At 47.1% G+C, this 23,978-nt stretch overlaps 1 protein-coding gene across 4 annotated transcripts in view; it reads right to left on the bottom strand.

The window, feature by feature from the left end:
• dlg4a (discs, large homolog 4a (Drosophila)) overlaps positions 1 to 23,978 on the bottom strand; it is a 98,777-nt gene that overhangs the window by 49,689 nt on the left and 25,110 nt on the right. The window contains exon 1 of one of the 4 annotated variants that reach the window (XM_029247262.1): positions 16,367 to 16,430. The exons of 2 other annotated variants lie outside the window; for them this stretch is intronic. In XM_029247262.1, coding sequence (XP_029103095.1) covers positions 16,367 to 16,408 — 42 coding nt within the window. In that variant the 5' untranslated portion in view covers positions 16,409 to 16,430. Of the gene's footprint in view, positions 1 to 3,978; positions 4,367 to 16,366; positions 16,431 to 23,978 lie in introns of those variants that run through there. One more of the 4 variants, XM_029247261.1, reaches the window with a different exon arrangement.

The raw sequence follows: 23,978 nt of genomic DNA, 5'->3' as shown, positions 1-23,978 counted from the left end.
GTCCGCCCAAATGTATAAAGGGGAACTGCAGTGGACGCTTTCGGGATGTGCAGTGACACGCCTGTGCAGCGATCTGTCCAAGGTCCATCCCAGACACAGTGAGTGGCACAGCCCCTGATGCAAAGTGTCAGCAACCGGGTATCAGATGTGACTCTGTGCGGCGCTAACAGGGACGACGCACCCGGCAAACCCATGTTCAGTGCGAAGATCCCCTGTTGAGCGTTAACCTACTGAACTGCATCCCAGAGCCTCCCTGGAAATGCAGCAAACGAGGTAGTGCTGGGCAAGGTGCAGGGTTCTCTGACAAGTACGCAGAGCTGAAAGTGGACCCGAACCCACATTCTGCAGCCCTGGAGAACTGCGCTCAGAGTTGACTTTGAACCCACAGATCTGGAAAACAGGACAGAGCTCGATTTGAACCCTCAGCCCCGGAGCAGTAATGCGATAGCTGGGTCAGAATATAGGCAATGAGAGACCATTTTGCTGGCTTACTCTTTAAAACTGAAATCTAGCTGGCTGTGGGGTCAAAACCCAGGCAGATCATAACCAGTGAATCATTTTTCTCACCATACGGCAGGCGGTGCGAGAACATATTGTACATACGTGTTAGACAGAGCCAAGGGATAGGTGACAGCTCAGGGCTGCAATTCCACCACCACACCAGACGTCCTCGCTCAAACAGGTTATCGATCGTCTGATTGGCGAACTGGCCTCGAGCTGGAGCGGTGCGGCTTGAGGACCGAAAGCCCGACGCTTCCTGTAAAGCCTCATTAAGGAATTCCAAGGGTTCCAGCCGCATTGATAAAATCATCATCAGTCCATGAGCCGTCGATCAACAGCGGAATGTGGCGACACGTGGAAACGGCTACACCGCACCACCCCGGGACTACAGGCTTCAGGGTCGGCAGAGGGAACCTCATGTTTCTGTGAGGTCAGCCTTAGATGACAGTAACATTGTTAATTTTACACATCGCCAACGCAACACAAATAAATTTCCCAGCTTATTAAAACAGTGAAATGTTCTCCTGCTCTTTCCACGCTTGTTCCAGGTCTGGGGAAGATGAAGCTGCTTGCAGAGTTTGTTAAGGAAAATACACGCCAAGTGGATACTGCAGATGACAGGCTCAGCGCAGACGCATGCGCAGACCTGCAGGGGGCAATGCACTTAGGAACTCGGCTGCTCCGCACACACTGCACACAGCGACTGACACAGCTTCACATCCGTCCACCTGAGCAGAGCTGCACAGTTCTTCTGAAACGCCTCCTTAAAGCCAGTTTTACAGGAAGGAGAATCTTAACAAAAACTCTGCAATAAACAGTTATGTTAGAAAATAGTTTATAGTCTGTTTCAACCACAAAAACATACATTTCTGTTCTCTCTGTCTAATATTTGAATCTGTGCTATGAAAATTACACTAAAATAAAATTTTATATTCAACTTTAAATATTATTTTCCCTGCTTTGTGACTTATATCTTTCTATATCTTAAATTTTTATGTCATATGTCTATATTTATGTTTTATTAATTTTTTTTTTTTTTTTTTTTTACAGAAGTCTAAGGGTTTCTGGATCAATTCTTGCCTAGGGGTGTCAGGTATGAGAGTAGGTGTTCTCCTGGGACCCGAACCAGCAGCCAGTTGGAGGAGAGACCTAAGAACATGAAAGCCCTGGATCAGGCTGTTCAGTGGGTTCAGCTCCCATCATGCACTGCATGTTGTCATCTGAACAGCAACCCTTGGAAGGTGTGAGATGAACAAACTTGTATTAAAATGTAAAATTATGCTTTAAAACATCACTGAACATTCCGATCTGTAACTATCACATCATTACAGGAAGTCCTCAACATACAAACTCTCAGACATACATACACACTAGACTGCACACCCAATAATCCACATTAATAGAGGCTGTGTTTGCCAGCAGTGCCAGCTTTTCCCGCATTCCCAGAATTCATCAGCCAAGATGTTAACGTGATTCTTGTGAGCTATTTATTGTTATTCTATTTACTAATCCAGTACGGCGTAAGTGGAGGGCACTCACGGTCCGGGTAAGAAAAGGCGCTCGGTTACTATGGAAATAAAAGTAAAAACACTGAAGCTGAACGCGATCAGAAAACTGCAAACAGCCCCGGTGCTCCTCACAAGATTTACTGCCATATTTTTTCTACTGGTTGTAAACACAACACTTAATCTGATAAACAAATCTACTTACAAACAGTTCTGTGAACCCTGTCATGTTCCTAAACAGGGGAAGTGCTGTGCATCGTCACAGGTGAGGGGACACCCTGGTACTACCTGGGATTCTAGTCCAGGTCTTCTGGGTCTGTGGTCCAATTCCTGTCCCACTGTCTCCACAGCACCGCAACTATTGAGTGCTGATTCCAACTCACACACAGTTGGCGCTGTGAGGGACGCGACCCATTGGTTAAAGGTTATTTTTAAAAAAATCACGGCCCATTCAGAAGGTCAGACTCCCCCAGGACCCAAAGATCACACATCCTGGACTTGATAGGACTCATCTGGAGTTTATTGCATAACACCTCACACACACAGCCTTCTTATGCTTCCTTTACATGGTCTCACACTACATAGAGACACAAAAGAGTGACAGATACAAACAGCTGAAATGCCCTTCAGCTCTAATTATCACATGTGATGCAGATTTTCTCCATATAGTTTATTAATGAGCCTCAATCTGCTGGTTGGGCTTCACGATGGCACAGTGGGCAGCACTGCTGCCTCAAAGCTCCCGAACTGAGGGTTTGGTTGTTCAGCTCAGCCTGTGTGTATTCTGAATGTTGTCCCCAAGTTTGTGTGTTTTTCCTCTCAGAGGCCAAAGTCACGTGTTTCAGGTGAACTGGTGACTCCAAACTGTCCTTTCTGTGTGTGTGTTTGATTGCCCTACAAAGGACTGGCATCCCATCCAGGGTACTTCTTGCTTTATGCCTTGTGTTTCTGGAATGGACTTTGTCCCCCTGTGACCTTGACTTGGACAAGCAGTTATGGATAATGGATGGAGTGATGAACCTGCTGGTTGACACCAGTGAGCCACATTTCCTTGGTATTCTCTGCAAACAGCAGTAAGTCTTTGCTGACACCACTCTTTCTCTCATGAACACACACACACATCACTGACTCATAAGCAGGCTCCTGTCAAAACTTTTGACCATACTGACAATGTTACATGCATTTCTCACCCTCTCTCTCTCTCTCTTTCTCTCTCTCTCTCTCTCTCTCTCTCTCTCTCACACACACACACAGAGTTGTAAAGGATAGGTTTAATTAGGCCGCGTAGTTAAATAGACCAAACAGGGCATATTTCAAAGGCAAACACTAGCATCAGTCTCACAATTAAATCATCAAACTAGGAGACATCCACCCACAATGCCCATTATTCCATAACACACATATAAACACGCAGGAGGATATCATGCGATCTTCCCTTGACATTTTAGATGGATGTTGACAGATTTGTGCGGGTCAGCACTTTTTTTTTACCAGGAAAGCAACGAACTACAGTATTAATAATAACGAAAGTCTAAACTAAACGATTGTGCAATGCAATACTGACAATATAGCGTTCGTTCCAATCCACAGCTTTGGCAGATCATGTATTGTTACTAGATAATAATTCGTACGAAACCTGGCGTGAGCCGCGCGCGGTGCTTGTGAATCTCGGACCTCAAGTCAAGGTCGCCACTTACGAACAAGCGGAACGAGGCGCAACAATGTAACTCGGAAGGGGCGCGCGAACCAGGAGCGGGGCTTTCAAGCGGCTTCGCTGTAACCTGTCCCCCAGAGGAGGGTCATCGACATCGACACACAGCAAAGTGAAGACAAACGGAGCGGGAGCGGAGCGCAGCCGGTTCCGACCGCGAAAAGGGAAGAGAGAGGCGCCCTGGGAAGGGCGAGGACATCTCAGCGCCCCGCCGCCGGTGTCCCCCCTCGCTCCTCGCTCCTCGCCCCCACACAGCCTTACCTTGCAGCCGAACATGAGCGAAAGGGTGCGCTTGCTGCAGACCACCTTGCACTGGCACATGACGGGCGAGAAGCAACGCAGAGCCCGCGCGGGTGGCGACATGAGCTCCACGCCCATGGAGCCGGCGGAGTCCCGCAGCCCGGCGGCAGCACCGGGACCCGGGAGGCGTCCGGCACGCGCGTGTGCGGGCCTCGCGGGCGGGTTCACTTCAGCTTCGCCGTGCTGCTGATTATTCACGGGAAACGGCGCAAGGATGATGTTTACATTGATTCGCAGTTTTTCAAAGGCACACCTCCATCTGGTACCCCAGGGCGCTCGTGCTGCCACTCTTGGATCGCCACCTTATAGCGTCCTTTCTCTCTCTCCCTCTCTCTCTTTCTCTTCTCTATCCCCCTCCCTACCCCCTTCTCTGCCCCCTCTCTACCCTCCACTTTAACTGAACAGCAGAAAAACCAAAGGCTTTCTTATCGGCCGTAAATACTGAAGTACGAGCGCAGCTCCGATTCAGCTTTAGACTAAGTCTAGGGGTAAATCGGGGGACAAAAATCAGTGTGTGACGTGTAAGGAGAGCAGAAGGATGTTGCAAGTCTGGGTGTGTGTGCGTTTGAGAGAACGCGAGAAAAAGCAATAGGTTGCAGGAAAAAAGAGCACGCAAAAGGACCGTTACGAATCTTTCGACCACGAGGCAAGAAGAACACGTCACGTACAGCTGGACTCGCACGGTACACGTGGAGATGCACGCGCGAGGACACGGATGGAACACACACGGCCCTGTGCGCATTTTCTCCGAGAGGAAATGAAGGTCGCGTACTGGCCCAGTTTGCGGGTGCCCCCCGCCACTTCTCCCGCCGTCCTCCCTCTTTAGGTCCCTCGGTCATAAGCACGTGAAGCGCCTCCTCAGTCGATGAATTATTGCCACAGCTCCAGTTCCCTGTCGAAACGGCGCCCTCTGGTGGCCAGATGTGTCCACGAGCAGCTGTCCGTGGTGCTGCAATGAATGAAACTACCGTACGGCACTGCACCCTATTATTTATTTGCATTTAAACAAAGTTTAATTGTTCTCCGCGTAGTTATTTCCGCAGCTGATGAAGCAACATAACAGCGGGTGGCGTTATTTTAACGGCTGCTGATCCACTGGTTTCTCAAAAGTATTACTTACTGCATACGTGTAGGGTATTAATGCTGGCATAAACAATAGCCGAATGTCCTCGCAGATACAAAAACAGCACATAAGCACAAAGAAGAAAATCAGCTTGTCTTGGCTCAGTGGCTCAGAGGCCCGGGCTCATTTCTGGGGGCAGCGCGGTGCAGGATGTAACGGCACGTAAAGGGAGGTAATGGCCACATTAATCACGCATGGCGGGGGATATCAGCGTGTTTCAAACAATTAGCATGTTCCATCCCCCGAAAGTCCTCCGCCCCCACCACCCCACCACCCCACCATCCCACCAGTCACTCTGAAGGAGGCCAGGTCTTCTCAGCCCCCATCTCCATCACAGTCTCGGTTCTGACCCCCACAATGGATGTGAGATTCTGTACGTGTGTATGTTTGTGTGTGTGGGTGTGTGTGAGAGAGAGAGAGAGAGAGAGAGAGTTGTCACTCACACTGGGACAGTATGGAAAAAGACATCACTTCCCAGGACACATCTGTATGGACCAATACAGCAGGAACAGACACAGCATCCCAAACACAGACACACACACAGAACCTAACATATATTACGCATACATATCTTACAAGATATCTTCCCACAGACACACAAATATCTTACAAGAGTGAAAAAAAAACCTCATCTACAAAGAGCTGTTAATGTTTCCTACTGCCCAAGAAGGAAGTTGCATGGGTCATGGGTTTATTCTGGGACAATAATATTGTGTAAGTTATAGACTATTTATTATCATCTTTCCTCCAAAGTTACTCAGTGTTAATTGACTTTACAATGACTTAGCCATTTATACAGCTGGCTAATTGTTACTGTATCACACACAGAGAAACGTCTACAACCACTCGTCCCGAGCAGGGTCGTGGCGAACTGCGGTCTAACTCGAGAACACAGGGTTAGGGTTGAATAGGGAGGGGACACACCCTGGACAGGACGCCAGTCCGTCACAAGGCAACCCAAGCAGAACTCGAACATCAGACCCACCACACAGCGGGCCCTGGTCAAACCTGCTGCACCGCCAAGTCCCCTTGTTACTGCACCAGATCAGAGTAAATACCTTGTTTAAGGACACTACAGAGGGATTTAAGCCCTGGTTCTTCAAGTTGACAGTGATGGATCACAGCACTATGTCACCTGCTGCCCCACGCATGTTTAGGTGATAACTGAACCTCCAAGTCTGGGGTCTCTGGCCTTGGGTGAAAGAGAGATCGAGGTCCACAGCTGTGAAGGAGATGATGACTGTTAAAATTCCTCATTCTGGTCATCAGTACATTTCCATTTAGATTCATACACGGAGCGATGGGTTCCAGCAATGATTGCTTTTTACGGAGCTGGATATGCGTCTTGCTCACTGACACAACAGCAGAACCCTTGCAGGGATTTAGGAACTGTGATCTGCTGGTCACAGGTGCGTGTTCTTAATCACTCTGACACCCGCTGTTAACAAGCACTTCTTTCAAAAAAGAACATTCCTGGCCCAGAGGTGCATTTATGAATGGCATGAAGAAACCATGACAAGTCATAATACTATTACCTGAAATGTCATGCGGTCGATGTGGATGTGTTGCTAGTTACTGCACACGGACAACGTTTGGAACCAGATACCAAATGCATTATTTACCTCATTACCAGAACCCCGGAGATCTTTAACGTGTCATATCCTTCCGCAGGCTCAGCAGTTATTACTTTCTTATTATTTATTAAACAGTGCATTCTGGACTCTTGCTGAAGCACAGAGCTGTCTGTGGCCTCGCTCCCTCACTCAGATCCGACCCACAGGGATACTGTCCATAGGTCCAGCATTGCGACGACCACAGTGACCGACGCCTTCAGATCACCAAATCAGAAGACCCTGCTAACTGACCTTTGATTGGCCATTTTAAAACAGTACAGTAATGACAATACAATAGCAGTCCCAATCTCTACCAACCAGGAACCGTATATCATACATCGCCATGCTCACACTTTCTCCCCATCCAGCCCCAGTCCAGGCAATATTAACATTAGATACATGTATCGATTACTGTGAGCCAGATGTAGAACTCAGCAAGAGATGAAATGAGTAGAGCGTCTGGCCACATCTGGGTACCTTCTCATTTGTATCGCCTCTGTTTCCAGTAGCACTCTATGTATGGTATCTGGCCATACTGCATAAGCGTGTTCAGACCACACTGCCTAAGCATGTTTTCATTAGCAGTACTTCTGTGTACATTAATAGAAGTTTTCTTTGGTCTGTGGGGTTTCTCTGATCTGCAGTGCAGCTCCTTGGCCACCAGACGGGGATAGAGAGGCATGACAGGTGAACTCTGTATTGTGCATTCATCTCAGGACCGACTGCGGCGCGTGGAGCCGCTGTCTCTGGGGTGACGTCAGTCTTAAGAGAGACGCTGTGCCACTGGAGGGGGTGGGGGCACGAGCTGCCCACAGCTCCACCCTGTCCCCGAACCCATGTGTCCCCTGGACCACCTTCCTCTGATCTGCTTTAGAAGCTCGAAGTCAAAGTTTCATTATCGGAGTTGTCTGGAGTCCTGTCACGTTTCTGATATTTTCCTCCTTTAATTTGCTTTGTTTTCCTGTGAGACCAAAGTTACGACTCCGAATGTACACACACTAACTGAGCAGAGGAGATAGTCCGTCCATCTCCTCAAACATCTCATTATCCAGTCCTCAGACATGTCATCATCCATCTTGTCATCCACCTCCTCAGACCTCTCCACATTCATCTCCTTGTCCATCACACCTTCCATCTCCTGGATAATCAATACAAATAACTACACAATAACTACATGTACGCTGAGGTCGATGTGAAAAACACAACTACAACTGGCTCGTTGTGTCGCGAACATTCAACTTATAAACATTTTTTAATTATATTTTTTCACTGCTTTATTTTCTGCAATTTCCGTCACATGGAACAAAACCCATCAGCATTTCTGCATCCAGCTTAGCTGGCAGTAAAACAAACTCAGAAGAGGAGTGTGGCACCACCTTAACTCAGCTCACTTCCACAGTGTTTATAGCTGTCCGGTGTTCCTGATTGTCCGTGATCAGTGACATGATGGTGAACGTTATACATTTATGGGATGAACTGGTCAACAAAGAGCACTAAGTAGGAGTTTGTGGAGACAATGCATTTTATTTATAAAATCATTTTACTTTAGTTTTAATTTAAATGTAGCTCAGAGATAATAAAAGAAAATCTTTTTGTTTGTCATAGCTATATCCAAGATTTTTACAGCTGTACAAGAGAACCAGGTGTAGCCCGTCGTCATCTGCACCATGACCAGGTGCTCAAGGCAGTGGCACAGTATATCACGGTGGGTTGGAAAAGCAAGGAAGGTGAGAGACCAGAACCAAGAGCCACAGCCAGGTCAGGACTCCTGGTGGTGCTGCGATACTGACAGTTATGAAGGTAACTTGGATATCCGGTCACCATCACAGAGACATAGCTATGGCCAGACACTGGCCTGTTGTCTGAAGTTTCTAGACAAGCCATCTCATTAGAACCATGAAAGGAAGAAGATGAAGTACAAGAAGCTGGTGGAGCAGCAAAAGACTAGATGAGTAAACATAAAAACAGGGAAGCTATTTTAAGGCTGGGGGCGTGTAGTGGCATGGTGGCGTGGCGGGTCTGGGGTTCAAGCCCTGCTTGGGGTGCCTTGTGACACAGTGGCGTCACATCCTGGGTGTGTCCCCTCCCCCTTTGTCCTTGCACCCTGTGTTGCCGGGTTAGGCTCTGGCTCACCGTGACACTGCTTGGGACAAGCGGTTGTTGACGATGGATGGATGGGTGGATGGGTGTTTTATAAGGCCTGTAGTATGTTGGGAATGACAGTAAGCCAGAGGAGGAAGGTTATTAAAGCTGTTACTGAGACTGCAGAAAGGACAGCTTGATGGCTAATGATCAGCAGGGGTAAGTTGCGGGTTCAAGGTACCACTAACTGGACTCAGACCGGGGCCTGATCAACCCTGGTCAGGTCAACCGGGTGAGGGGTCTGACAGTGAACAATCTGTAACACCCAGTGACCTCAGGTTACATCAGTGATGATGTGTCCGGCTATATCACAAGATGTGCAATACAAAAATAAGAGAAACAAACACATTAATAAATCGAGTCCATTTCCCTCTCCAAGACTGAGATCCTTCACCTCCCAGCATGTCTCTCCACTTGTTGGGAACTCCTTGTCCAACTGGACAGCTTGCTCATTTCACCTGCTTCATCAGTCAAGAGCTTGATAGTAAGAATAGACTCAAGTTTCTGCTTTTCACAGCACACTAAATTCATAACCTCATCCTGCATATTTATCCTGCATAAAATGTGCAGGATCTTATTACACAACAAATTGCACACAACTTGTAGTCCATACTACGGTGATATCCTGCCTGGTCTACTGCAACTCTCTTCTGTGTGGTCCTCTGGCCTCCTCCATCAAATGATTTCCCTCCAGGATCAATCAATCAATCAATCAATCCATCCATCCATCCATCCATCCATCCATCCATCCATCCATCTATCCATCTAGCTGATACAGAATAATGCCACTGCATGGGTTGTGTTTTACCAGCCAAAGTCTTCCCACCCCCATTTCTCTCCATTGGCACCACCTGCAGGATCCAATCATTCCCTACAGTTCAGTAAGAGGGCTGTGCTGCACTACCTCTGGTGAATACCTCTGGTACCTCTGATCTCACTCATGATGGTTCCCCTCCAAAATCTAAAGTCTATACATTCTCAGTTTTGACCCCGATCTGGCAGAATGAGCTACCTTTGTCCCTCGGCTGCTGAATCCCTCCCAGCATTTCAGAAACACCTGAAAACACATCTCTTTCAGAGATCCATCTCCTGATCTCCTCGGTGCTCCATAAACTTGCATCACACCATCTCTCATGTGCACCTCAGTATTTCCCATGAACTCCGTAGGTAGCTTCTTATATGACGTGCACCATCAAAAACAGTGGTGTTGACAAACTGACTGAGGTGCCACAATCACATTTGTATCTAACTCTGCCTTTTGTGAAATGTATGTTATTTGCTCTGAGTTGTATGTTGAGTCTTAATATCTGCTAAATGTAAATGTAGTTCGTGGTATCACAGATGGACAGCCTGCAACAAACAACAACTGAAAATTAATGATTTAATAAATGTGTCTGTGTTTACAAATATGAACTTATTTATACATCTCTGAGTCTTTAGTTAGTCAGCTTCAGACTTGGACTCGAGTTTGTCTGACTCAGATTTAGACTCTTGCTTGGCCAGTGAACAAGGCGATGACATGCGACTCAAATTCGCAACTTAAGGACTCAAACACATCACTGGCGTGTAACGGTACACTGTGCGCTCTTGAGCTGAACATTTGTGGTTTCCATGGATATTGGTGGTCTTACAATAGAGCTCCAGCCTTGACTGCTGGGCCACATGATCCTCTGGAAGGGCTTTGAAATGACACTTTCTAAAGTCCTATTTAAACACTGTGTGGGAATCTACCTGTAAAAGGAAAGTTTGAAATGGACTTTTAAAGGCAGACCCACACACCCACAAAGTCTGGACCTCAGAGCCTTCCAGCTATAGTTCTGCATGTGTTGGGACCCGAGACACGTGTCTGAGCACAGTGGTGAGGAAACTGGACCAGTTATCACAGAATGACAGGCTGAACCCCCCCATCTGCTGTTGTACCCTTGAGCACAAACTCAGCCCCATCTGCTTCAGCAAAATATCCAGCTGCATAAATGGATCAAGTGCAGAAATGTAATATTTTCTAAGTCAAATCAAAGTTATCCTTTACAATCTCCCTAAAGAAAGCTAGTTAAAATAATTTTGGACAAAGCAGCTTCCAAGAAGCTAAGCTGATAAAAATGTGAACAAATCCAAGGCCAGTTCTACTTCCGTACGGTGATCTGTGCTCTTTAGTCTCAGTGTACTACCCCTTTCTGCAATCCTTACCATAATTCTTCAGTACTGTTAATATTAGTTTTACTTTAACACTACTATTTAGTTGCTTAGCCGATGCTTTAATTAATACTATTACTCCTTTACCTTATACTTTTCACCTGCTGTCCACTATGTAGAATTATTTTTTCATTTATGCAACTGGGTTTTTTTATTGGTGCAATTTGGTGCATCTACATGGGTCAGATGGATGTGTAGTGGTTAGAGCTGCTGCCTTTGGACCCAAAGGTTGCAGGTTTGAATCCCACCTCCATCTGTAGTTACCCTGAACTGATCTAGTAAAAATATCAAGCTATATAAATGGATAAATAATGAGAAGTAACTTAACATTGAAAGTTGCTTTGTAACTGAGCATCAGCTAAATGATTAAATGTAGTATAAGTATGCTGATCAAGCATACAAAAGCAGGAAGTGGGACTTGAACCTGGGTCATCTGAATACAAGGCAGCAACTCTAATCACTGTACCACCTGCTGCCCCTAGTGACTTGGAGTTTTAATTCTTCATAGGGCTTGATACAGCCCTGGAACAAGTTGAGTTAAGAACTTTACTCCTGGGTACTATAGCAGGGACTGTCCTGGAAATCAAACCACCAGCCTTCCCTTCACAGTGTTGTGTTCTCAGCTACTGGGAACCTGCCAGGCTGGTGACAGTGACACAGTGGTAACTGGTACAAAGAGTCACCTGCAGCAGAGCAGCTCAGCAGGGACCCAGTTAATCCATTTGCATGGAATGAGAGCCACTTGTACTCATCCTGGTGGGGCCTTTTGGTTCTGACACATCCCTGCTTCAAACCCGACCTCTCCTCCCCAGTCCCTCGTAGCTTCACATTTCTGAAAGAGTCAAGGAGCCCAGGGTTCAAGGGCCTCTTGGCATTGGAACTGAATGGAATGGAAACCCAGACAAGGCCCTTTGGGTGGCAGATAATTAATGAGTCACCATCCATTACATTATGGCTCCAGTGACCACAAGACCAGTGGAGTGGAGCCCCACGTTCACGCCTTGGGCGTAGCAGGCGTGTTCGGGGCGTCATGGCTCTTCCTGTCCCCGAAGGCCCTTTCCACAGAACCAGGAGCGAGCACAGCCTGATCAGACCCCAGCTTCTCACCCGTGTCAGTAAACCCATGAAACCATAAAATGAGCTCAGTTTGCAGATCCCCCCACCAGCCACCCCCCACAGCCACCCCCACATCAACTTGCGCTGTTAATCCCAACGGTTTTACTGCCAGCGCAGTTTGTGAAATGTTTCCGTAGACTGATTTTTACTGGGCTAGTTGCGATAACGTACCTTTCCCAAAAGCAGGTACCCCTCAATCCCCCAGTACTCAGGCCAACATCCTGTACACTGAGCAGAAACTCCTGCATGGGCAACCACTACCAGAGGGATCTTGCAGAGCACGAGCACAAAACCCTTCGTTACTGCTAGTGGATAGCGCTGCACAACGGAGATTCAGAACTTTCTGATGTCCTGGGAATGAACATCACACCAAGCAGATCTGTGTCAACACCGCAAGGGGAAACTGTCCGAAACACCTCGCGGAAGAGCACGCGCTTGATCAGTGCAATAGTACGACCTTTCTGGCCGTGAAGGTTTATGGCTGAATCACAGCTATGCCTTAGGAAGGATCTTTTTCACCATTTCACCAGCACGAGCCTTGTGGAATGAAGCCATCGCAGCCACAAACTCTCCCAAAAACATCAGTTTCTAATTTAAGATACAGTAGGTACACATACATATATATATATATATATATATATATATATATGACAAAAATTATTTTGTTTTGGATTTAGATACATACTAAACATAAAGAAAAATAAATTGATAAATATTATTTTCTGCATAATTACAGTACTTATGACAATGAATGTGAATATTCTATAAGCACGGAACACAACTTTATACTTTAACTGAAAATAGACTGAAAACTAAATTTTTCAAGCCTGAGGTTCGTTAAGTGAGAAAATAGATATGTTGTTTACTTCATTTCATAGAAAATGTTACCTTCAAAGTTGCAACATTTCAAAATCAATACATAAGGTGGCAGATCTTCAATTTTTAAGAAAATTGTTTATTTTTGCTTTAAGCAAGGGTGTTATCTTTTTTCCAAGAGCACAATGTATTTTTTGATTTCAGTAGCAAAATCTGGTGCCCCCAAATTTTGATGCTGCAGGCGATTGCAATGGTTTGTTCAGTTGTAAAACCGAGCAACAAATCTACAGAGACCCTGACGCTGAGTTCCGAAAGCACATTGTTACAACAGTGACATCATTAGGCAGCCGCTCCATGACCTAAACAGAACCAAAAAAGCATGCCTTCGCACCCTGCCGTACTGCGTTGGACCATACAACAGTGGTGCACCGCCAAGGCAACTCCCTTTGGAGCTGGCATGTTTCCATGACAACATCTGCAGGGGGGGTGCAGAGTCCCCGTTGCCTGGCTGTTCTGTGGGAGGCTGACACACCCCAAGTCTCACACCAGTACATGTCCAGTGTGAAACCCAGCAGAAGAGTGACCAGTTCAGGCCCTGCGGCTCAACAGCAGCACAACACAACAGGCACAAAGAGTCAAGGGCAGCCATGGGGGTGGGGGGCTGGATGCTCCTTCTTGCTTTGCGGGTTTGCAGGCTGTCCTGTTGAGTAGTGGTACAGTACGGTACGCTGACATGGCATTCATTTCCGTGAATTCAAGGCGCAAGAATCCAACTCGGAGCTTCCCTGACTCAGCACGCTGCATCAACAACACATGTAGACATAAAGACCTCCTCACACAGACATTCCACACTGTCATGAAACCTCAACTGAACCATTCAGACCAGCCCTGCCATGAGTTACCCTACACCTTAGTCAAACCCAACCTCAGGGAAACGCCCCACAGGTCAGAACTTCAGCACACGAAGAATACGAATCCTTGGAGGACCGTGTAGGTTCACTCAAACCATGCAGTAAGTGTTCCCTGTTGGCCACGTCTCAGCCTCGCTCCCTGGGCAGGCTCCTTTCTGCACAAATACAGTCTCTTCCAAACTTGGAGTCTTTCGCAGTACCATTTCCACCATTTCATTTTCCTCAGATTCACAAAGACGTTGTTGATGAAGCCAACCAACTGCTCTGTAGGTCGTGAAGGTAAAAGCCCAAGTTCCTCAGTATGGAGAAACCCTGCAATAAAGGTGTATTACATTCATAAATTTATCTCACACAACTTGAAATGACTTATCCATCATACAGAAGAGTAATTTTTACTCTATTAGTTCGGGGAAAGCACCCTGATCAAGGGCACTACAGCAGGAAGTTGTATTCGAACCTGGCACCTTAGAGTGAGAAGTTCTAACCACTACGCCACCTGCTGGTCCACCTCCTGCCCAATTGAGAGTGATATGAACTATCTGGACTTTCCTTAATGAGACACATACACCCCCCCACACACACACATATACACACATGCCCACGAAGTCTTAACTGCCAAATCAATTGTATTAAGCTAAACCTGATAAAATTAGACTCTTGGCACAGGAGGGGGCTCCAAACGCCTGGCCAGGGACTGTGAGCCCCTGGGGCTGGCATGACCCTCAGATGGACTGTCTCTAATCTGTTGCTCATTTACATTTGTGCAGAGTCCCTTAGCAAAAACATACACAGAATGCCTTGCAGCACTGAGCTGTTCCTGCTTATGCACATGCAAAATAAAGCGAAATGACTGCGCTGAAGATGCCTGCTCAAGGGTCCAACGTCGGTGCCCCAGCTGAGATGCTCCTGAATCTTGAAATGCTACCTGTGGCCTTATTTACCTGAACTAAAGACGGGGCCCTTTGAAGATGTTGGCAGCGCCTCGCCTCCAGAGTCCCGCTACCCATTATTCGCGTATAGCGATGTTCTCTTTTACACCTCTGATGAGTTTCATCATCTGCTTTCAAGTGACCCCCCCATGCCAGGTCCGTAGGGGGGCAATTAGAACAAAGAGAATCTGAAAAGCAGAGAATGGCCCAACTCGTCCCCAAGATGAGGCCCTGTGGACTTTGGGGAGAGGGCCCCCGTCTGCCAGATACCCACCGTTCTGTCGTCATCCTGCTACCTGGACCCACCCCTCCAACCCCCTCCTTGCACCTCAGTCCAGGGGGCCCCTGCCTGCCTATCACTAAACTGAAGAGCATCAGCAGACTTGGGGAGACAAATGAATATTATATAGCGTGCATTAGGCATTCTGCTTCATCACGACAGTCTGGCTGGGGGGTGGGGGGTGCATTTGCTGCTGCTCATGAAAAAGCACCGTGCGCCTGTGGCCCCTGCAGTGGGGGTCTGCTTCCAAGGGCCCCACCTACCCCAGCAGGTAGCACTGCTGCCATAACACACTCAAGCTCCTCATTAGTCCGATTCACAGACGGAGTGCGGAGCGCCAGCCCACCCCCGCATCCACACCCGCAGGTCCGTAACCAATGCCCTCTCGTTCCGTGTCCATTCGAGATGATCCCACACAGGTGTGTGTGCAAACGCAGAGAAGGGGAAGACCCACAAGCGCCTGTGTGCAACAGGTCTGCCCGGGCCCCTCACATGCCACTCACAGCCATTGAGGTTCCAAAGCAATCACACACACACTCGCGTTTGCGAGCGCACACACACACACACACACACACACACACACACACTTGTGAAAACCTGTGCTCATGCTGTTGCCAATGCGCCACGCAGATGTTTCATTAGGACACGCAACTGCAAACACGTACATGCGTGCTTGCATCAGGAAAGACACGCAAATAACACAGAAGCCCAAGGTTCGTACGCACTAGATTCACGCTGCGTGTCATGGCCTAATCTCATACAAGTAGTCAGGAAGAGACAGACACGCGTGCGCGTGGACACACACACGGAGGGAAAAGAGAAAAAATACAGGGGACAGCAGTGAGAGTGAGCACACGTTACGGTACGTGCACACTTGCCATTCGCACACACGCACTCGCGCGCGCAGACACACACACGCGTGCACACACGCACATACGCACGCACGCAAGCGCACGCTCAGAGACTGAGACCGTAGAGAAATATACAGAGTGACTCAAACCTGGCAGGCAAACATCACATTCATGAGTTCAGGAGTGGAGAGTGGCTGCGAAGTGCAAAACGACGACGAGGACCCACACACGCCTGTCGCAAGCCTCACACCGTACACCAGCTATAGGCATATCCCCAAAAATTCATATTCGTATCCAAACAACATCAAGAGCAAGTGACCGCGGTACGACAGAGCAGCAGCAAGGAATGGGGAGACCACTCTCTCATGTACGTACCACACAAGAACAGAGCAAAGGGAGCTTAGTGCGTCCTTTCATCGGCGAGGGACAGGAAAGAGCCGCTTCCTAGACGCGGGTGGATGGAGGACGGGGACAGAGGGATGGGGAGACTGGGAGGGGGAGAGGGAGAGAGGGAAGAAACAGGGAGGGGGAAGAAAGGGATGGGGAGGGGGCTCAGTGTAAAGGATGAAGAGGGAGGGTGTTCCTGGGAGCCAGCGTGGCTGGCAAGAGGTGGGTCGGTGTCGGAAGCTCCGATACGAGTTGCGACGGCTGGCTAGCAGGACACACTGGCATCGGCGAGGTGTGTTTCTGACACACAGCAGCACAGGGAGGGACAGGCGGCAGAAGAGACGGAGAAAGTGGGAAATAGAGGGAGGGGGGAGACAGAAAGAGAGAGAGAGAGAGAGAGAGAGAGAGAGAGAGCGACAGGGAAGGGGAGGGAGGCAGAGTCTCACCTATGCATTTCCACATGACCCCCCCCACCAAATACTGTCTTACCCCAACAAACACTGAGGGCTGTTTACAAGCACACACACTTGCCTCCCTCCCCCTCCCCACTTCTTGTGCTCATTTGAATTCATCCTTTATGACTCAGGTCTGAGCAGAGGAGCAGCGAGCAGAGCAAGAAACAGCGGAGTGCCGTTCCCCCGCACCTCACCTCTTCCCTATGGGCCTGGGACACGCACACGCACACACACCCACGCACACGCACACACACACCAAAGACACCTGTTACCTGTATGATGGGAAACAACACCTGACAGAGCGACACGAGTGTGATACTAGCATTGGGACCCCTGGGTTGATGTAGGAGGCGGCCATCCCCCCCCAGTGTTCAACCAAGCCTCTGTATAACTCCATTAAATACAAGACCATCAAAGAATCTGACCTCATCACTTGCTACTCCCCAGCAACAGCACTGTGCTCTTCCATGTCTGGCTGCTTGGTGGTCCCGCTCAAAAGGGTCCAAAATCAAAAGCCTGGAGTTGTTTTGTCCCCGATGTAGTGGAAGCACTCCCTTTGTCCCTCAGAGCTGCTGAATCCCTCCCAGCATTGAGCAGGGGTCTCAAAGTGTTTTCAGCACCCCTTCTCTCCTGATCTCCTAACAGCTCCTCATCACCTCTGTATTTCCTGTGCGTGCGCTCTATATGTAGCTACAGCTGTAAAGTGCAAGAGCGAAGACGGTGGTGTTGGACACACCGACTGTTCTTTGACAATCCCATCTGTGTCTAAAGCCGTTTGTCTGTTGTTGATGCACTTTTGTTTGCTCCAAGTTGCATGTCACTTTGGAGAAGAGTGTCTGCTAAATAAGTAAATGTAAACCTACGTGTTTCCAGGAATATTTCTGGTCCCTCAGACGTGTTGCCATGCCCCTGAAAGGTGCTGATGACAAGTGAGAATGACGAGTTTGACAACAGTGGGCCGGGTCACAGCACCAATTAGGCTGTCATGCCACACTGTCAGTCGCAACAAATGACTTAACTGATATTACAGTCATGTTACTACAGTGTACTGCTCCGATATCAAGGGACATAATAATCCATTTATTCTTCACTCTCCCCCCAACCCCCCACTCAGGTCTTTTTCAGCGATGCCACCGCCGACTCCATGCTCCTCAATTTGGGACGTGTTTTTAATTGCACTATTTAAAGGAGGTGGTAATTAAGCAATAAGCTACAGTAAAAACACACGCCCACGGGCTGTCTGGGGAAGACCAGCACTACATACTGTGGCTCTGGACGCCACTGGACAGGATTCAGCAGTTCCAGAAGCACAGGCTAGAGGACAGTCAGTGAAACTCGACTGCACGAGGCATTCCGGGGGTGGAACCCGTCAGGTCCAACTGAGCGGAACCAGGATTACGCAGTCACAAACGAAGCAGATGGATCCAAACAACACGAGTTCAACTTCTGAGCCGTAAGTGAATAGTAGGCAGGTGGCATAGTTGGTAAGAACTGCTGCCTCCAGGTTCAAAAGACCTGGATTTGAACCCCATCTCTTGCTGTAGTACTCTTGATCAAGGTGCTTTCCCTGAACCGATGCAGTAAAATTACATAACGTGTAAACAACTGTAAGTTTCTTGAGATTTTAAATGGATGGGGACATTGATTTATAACCTGAAACATGCAGGGTTGAGTACCCAAAGGACTTTTTGTTGTTCACATGACATTGGCATTTAAACCTGACTGTGTCACGAAATCATACTGCCATATAAACGCGCATAAAACTATGAAAAAAGACACATCGATGATTAGGCAAATTCATTCAGTAATGTGATGAGATAAATGACGAGGTTACAGTGCAACATACTCAGAAGGAGCAGTAGAAAACAGCACTGACTGTGCGGCATACACACTCCTGCAATGCCAGTCTGATTCTGACTGGACGGTCATTTCGGGGAACATTCCCGAACGTGGAGACTGCCCCCACCCCCACTGGCCGTACCATTTACATCACACTTACAGCTGTGCTGCAGGTCAGAATTGCAGAAAGTTGCACTAGAAGAGGAGGAGAGGGTTCCAGGCCTGCCAGCAACCAGCCCCCCCTTGCCCCCACCCCGTTTGCCCGTGGTCCCATTCCCCTCCTATGCATCCGTTCCCCTCTTTCTTCATCCCCCCCTTCCCATATTCCTTCCATCTCTATTCTATCCACGCTACCCCTACCACATCGTCATGGCAACAATCAGGCCTCGATGGCTTGGTTGCTGAGCAACTGACATCACCGCTAAGAGGAACATGAAGATAAAAAGTCAGAAACAAATAAAGCATAAGATCAAGGGATCAAGGGGCAACAGAGTGTATGTCCTTGTGATTAAATTCATAAATTTTTGTGTGTTCCGATTTGTTGTGCTGTGTATTAAACGTCTTATACTGACTATGTGACACTTAGCAGAATTCACTTATCAAAATATACACCGATAAAATGTATGCAATATATACAAACATATACATTTTTTCAGTGTGATGGCATCAAGATGCCATGGCATTACATCCCACTGCAGGGGTCTGTCCAGCGTCATCCACAGGTTATAGTTTCACAGTGCTACAGCAAATACATATACACACACACACACACACACACACACACGCACACACACACACACACACACTCACAGAACATTTTTTGACAAAGTAGTTCATTCTACGGTGAGACTGTAATCCCAGAGGTGCCATGCTACAGAGGCAAAGTGCAGTGAGCGTGACCCCTGAGAGGAAGAGTGCACCGCCTGTGGAGGTCAGAGATCCCGCATCATCTTATTTCTATGTCATTAAGAAATAGAAGGTTCTGCATTGTGTAAAACCTGTTATCTGACACAAGTTAAAGTGTTCCAGCAAAGGAAAAGGAAAGGAGTAGAGCCCTTCCAGTGTCACTGAGCTCAGACAAGAACTAGTCAGACATAAAATTAGAACATAAAAAATATCAGTGTGCTTCAAAGGACTTTTTTGCTAGAAATCTTAATTACAGCTTCAGTAAATAAATCAGCAAGCCACTACATTATTATTTCTAAATCACTGGGTAGATATCAGGGTGGGGGAGTGTGGTGGTGCAGTGGGCTTGGCTGGGTCCTGCTCTCCAGTGGGTTTGGGGTTCAAGTCCTGCTTGGGGTGCCTTGCGATGGACTGGCATCCCCTCTTGGTTGTGTCCCTTCTGCCTTCAGCCTTACGCACTGTGTTGCCGAGTTAGGCTCCGGCTCGCCGCGACCCCACTCGGGACAAGTGGCTTCATACGGTGTGTGTGTGCGTATCAGTGTGTAATTTTAGTGAGAAAGACAAGTTCTAATGAAGATTCAACATTCAAGAGTTTATTGTCATGTGCACAGTAAACAGTTCGTTACACCATACAATGAAATTCTTACTCTGTGAATCCTCTCAGCAGCCTATGACATAAATTATAAGGACATAAGGAAAGAAAAACACAAGGAAAACACAAGGCGTAAATCACAAATTTACAAAAACGACTATTAGTGCAAAAATCCAAGAAACAAGGTTATATACATATATAAAGCGTACGGTGCGCAATGTAAAGATGGAAGTCGTACATGTGCAAAGTCCTGCAGAGGTAGACTGGGTCTATTCACAGTTGAAGGGAGGGTGTGTATTTGTGTACGCAAGGTATTCGGAGGTAGTCTGTGGTCTCTGATGTTATTGGCGTTGTGGATGTGTATGTGCGTATAGGAAGGATGGGAGGTAGTTGACACCTCTCAGGCTCAGAGGGTAATCTGTGTCTGCCGTGATGGGCGGACAGGCAGTGGATGGATGTCGTTCACAAGCCTGATGGCCTGTGGGTAAAAACCAGTTACAGTAATAAAGCCCTGATGAACATGGGGCACACCAGGTGGTGTAGCGGTTGGAGCAGCTGCATTTGAACTCAAAGGTCCCAGGTTTGGATCCCACTTCCTGCTGTAGTTCCCCTGAGCAGGTTTCTGTTCTGAAATTGCCTCAGTAAAAATGACACCATTGTTTAAAAGGTAAATCACTATAAGCTGTTTTTGGAAAAAAGCATCAGGTAATTGAAGAAATGTAAACAATGTAAACAGGCACATATATTATCATCATTAATGCTATATGCCAAAATGAATCACAGTTCATGGGCTTATATCATGGTAACTGTATAGTACCACGTTCTAGATGCTTAAGAAATAGAGTTAAACAAAGCACCTTATGGACCTCAACTATTACTTAAACTGAACCCATTTATGAATTTGTATATATTTAGCAGAAAAGACTCAATTAGTATCTGCTCAATGGTACACCAGCAACACCCCTCTTGGGACTCAAACATACAACCGTAAGGCTCCACGACAAGTTATGTTCATCACACAAAATACAGGCAGCTGTCAGCATGAAACTAAAGCAAACTTCTACTCTAAGTGTAGCCCATGCGAGAGGCATGCTTTCCATGCAAAAACACTGGGTGGATCACCGTTCCGCAGCAGACTGTGGGTGTTAACAGGTTAGCTCTCGTGTCGCCAGGGCCTGATGCTAACAGGCATGAGTCACACTTTTACAAACAATGCATCGCAAAGTGACGGCCAAGCTGCTAATTAGCGGCGGTGGCACGCCACAGCTCAAATAAACCATGGCACTCAGAAACGTGCGTGCAAAAGGCTGCAGGGCACCAGGCGGGACACATTGGGGCTGGAGATTTAACAGTCTCTTAGAAGGTTTCCATCTGAAATCGATTTTCCTCATTCATTTTCCATGTTGAGTCCACAATTTCTGTATCCAGCGGAGGAGTTTATAAACTTGCCCCTAGATTCTGAACGGACCGAATCTGTGTAATAAGATGTGACCGACAGCATTCTGTTACCACGGTACGACTGCTGGATGTCCTCTGGTGTCAAGCGGGAGCAAAATTTACTCTATTCTTGCGCTGCCCATCTTCCCAACTGCTAAAGACCTTTTGGGAACCCATAGTTTAATAACTGAAAAACTGCAGTTTACAGTCTGCAGCCCAGTGCTGTAAAACACTTAATAAAATCTTTATGGGTGCAAATGAGAAGTGGACCCAAATGTTAACTGGAATCTCAACAAAGCAAATGATTAAAAAACCTTCAGGAAGGGTAGCGAATGTGAAATATCTAAAGATACAAATTGACAAACAATAACTCCTTTTGAGTAAAGCCATTTGCTAAGATGTAGAGTGACATGTGAAAAAATGTAATTATCCAGTAAAACTAATGAACAGCAGATGGCATAGTGACAAAGGGCACAGATCTGCCCTTTGGCTTCAACCTTTGAACTGGCTCTGTTGTCATACCTTTCAGAAGGATGTTGAGTAAAAATACCCATCCATAGTACACACACACTTCTGTGTGAGACTGTAAGCTCTGCACATCCAAAGTGTCTGCAAAGCAGCTTTATAAAATTAGTGAAAATGTGAGCAGCTGTAAACATGTACAGGTGATATGTAAAGGTAGGCTCCCGTAAAGGTAGTTTACAAGGCAAGTCATGCAAAGGTAAAGTGCTGGTTAGCTAATTTAAAGGTAATGTTTATGAGAGAGAGAGGGGGGGAGGATAAATGAATGAATGAATGAATGAATGAATGAATGAATGAAGGGCATTATAGCTGTAAAATGTCAAATATTCCAAATGCGGTTAAGACAGAGTTAAAACTATTAACACTACTTATTTAACTGACTGCGCTTCAAGGCAGTGAAGTTTGTACCCTGTGTACCACATTTTTACCAAAGGCATAAACACACAACTGTATAAACAGAAGACCCACAGAGCTACATGCAGGGCTGGTTTCTAAAACTGCACAAAAAGGGCGACCCAGACTTCAGAAGCACCTAGAAAATAGTGGCCTTCTGCTTACTTCTATAAGGAAAAAGCTCCTGCAAAGCCAAGCGCTAGTAGAGAAAACTCGCCTGACTCACTCCACCAGCACATACCAACACCTGACTGCTTCAGGACCAAAACACAATCTCGTAACCAAACTGTGACTGTAGAAAAATCTACACCACCTACTGGGAAACACAAGGCAAAGCAGAGTAGTACATGCTCCAGAAACTGACGGTATACCGCAGTAGGATATCGGACCACACTCACCGACAGGCTGAACCACCTGGGTGGGTTCAAGACACAGTGAAGTCAGTTGGTCTGCTAAACAAGGCTGCTGTGGTCGAACCCGACTCCCGGGCCAAGCTGTGGCCCCCCTTGGACCAGGAGACACAGAGAAGGAAAAAAACTCACAAGCTGTAAAAAAAAAAAAACAGCCCAAAATAAGAGCTGCTGTTTTACCACTTACATTTATTCACTTAGCAGAATCTTCTCCAAAGCAACTTACAATGCATACTATGTAGTGTTACTAGCCCACACACCTTATTCACCAAGGTGATTTACACTGCTAGATACACTACTTACAGGGGGTCACTTATCCATACATCACTGGAACACACTCTCTCTGTGTCACTCACACACTATGGGGGAACCTGAACAGCATGTCTTTGGACTGTGGGAGGAAACAAGAGCACCCAGAGGAAACCCACACAGACATGGGGAGAACATGCAAACTCCACACAGACTGAGTGGGGATCAAACCCACATTCTTTCGCACCACCCAGGTGCTGTGAGACAGCAGTGCTGCCAAAATAAAGTGCCAAAGTTCAAGTGTTTAATGGCAGCCTTCAAATGTGCAACCAGTAGGAGCGGTGCCCATGTGTGGTCAGGGACACAGGGACAGGAGAGTCCAACCAGCATTAGCTGTTTTATTTTATGTGTCAGTTCAGCTGTTATTACATTTTCATCACCATTCTGTTTTTTCCCTTCCATTTAATGCTCTGTATTGTTCAGACTGTAAGCAAATTGTACAAATTTCACAGAAGCTGCAACTTCAGCTCAGCTATGAGTCTTTGACGGGACTTGAATCCACAACCTTTCGGTGCCCCTCTGCTATCGGTTTTTTTCAACCCAACACTCCATCTCAGCCCTTGTGTGTCCTTGCAGCTCCTAAGATGGCACACCTTAAGTGGCGAGATGAACAGAAGCACAGAGTGCTAAGAATTAACACAGAGCACACTTGAGATTTAAAATATAGCTCCAGATGTGAAATAGCTGACTGCTCATTAGGTGATATTTGTACAACAGCAAGACCTGCAGGGTTTCAT

This window comes from Scleropages formosus, chromosome 21 (genome assembly GCF_900964775.1).
Source record: "Scleropages formosus chromosome 21, fSclFor1.1, whole genome shotgun sequence".
NCBI classification, from domain to species: Eukaryota; Metazoa; Chordata; class Actinopteri; order Osteoglossiformes; family Osteoglossidae; genus Scleropages; species Scleropages formosus.
Note: the sequence above shows the minus strand (reverse complement) of the source record. Positions and strands in the feature narration are given on the sequence as shown.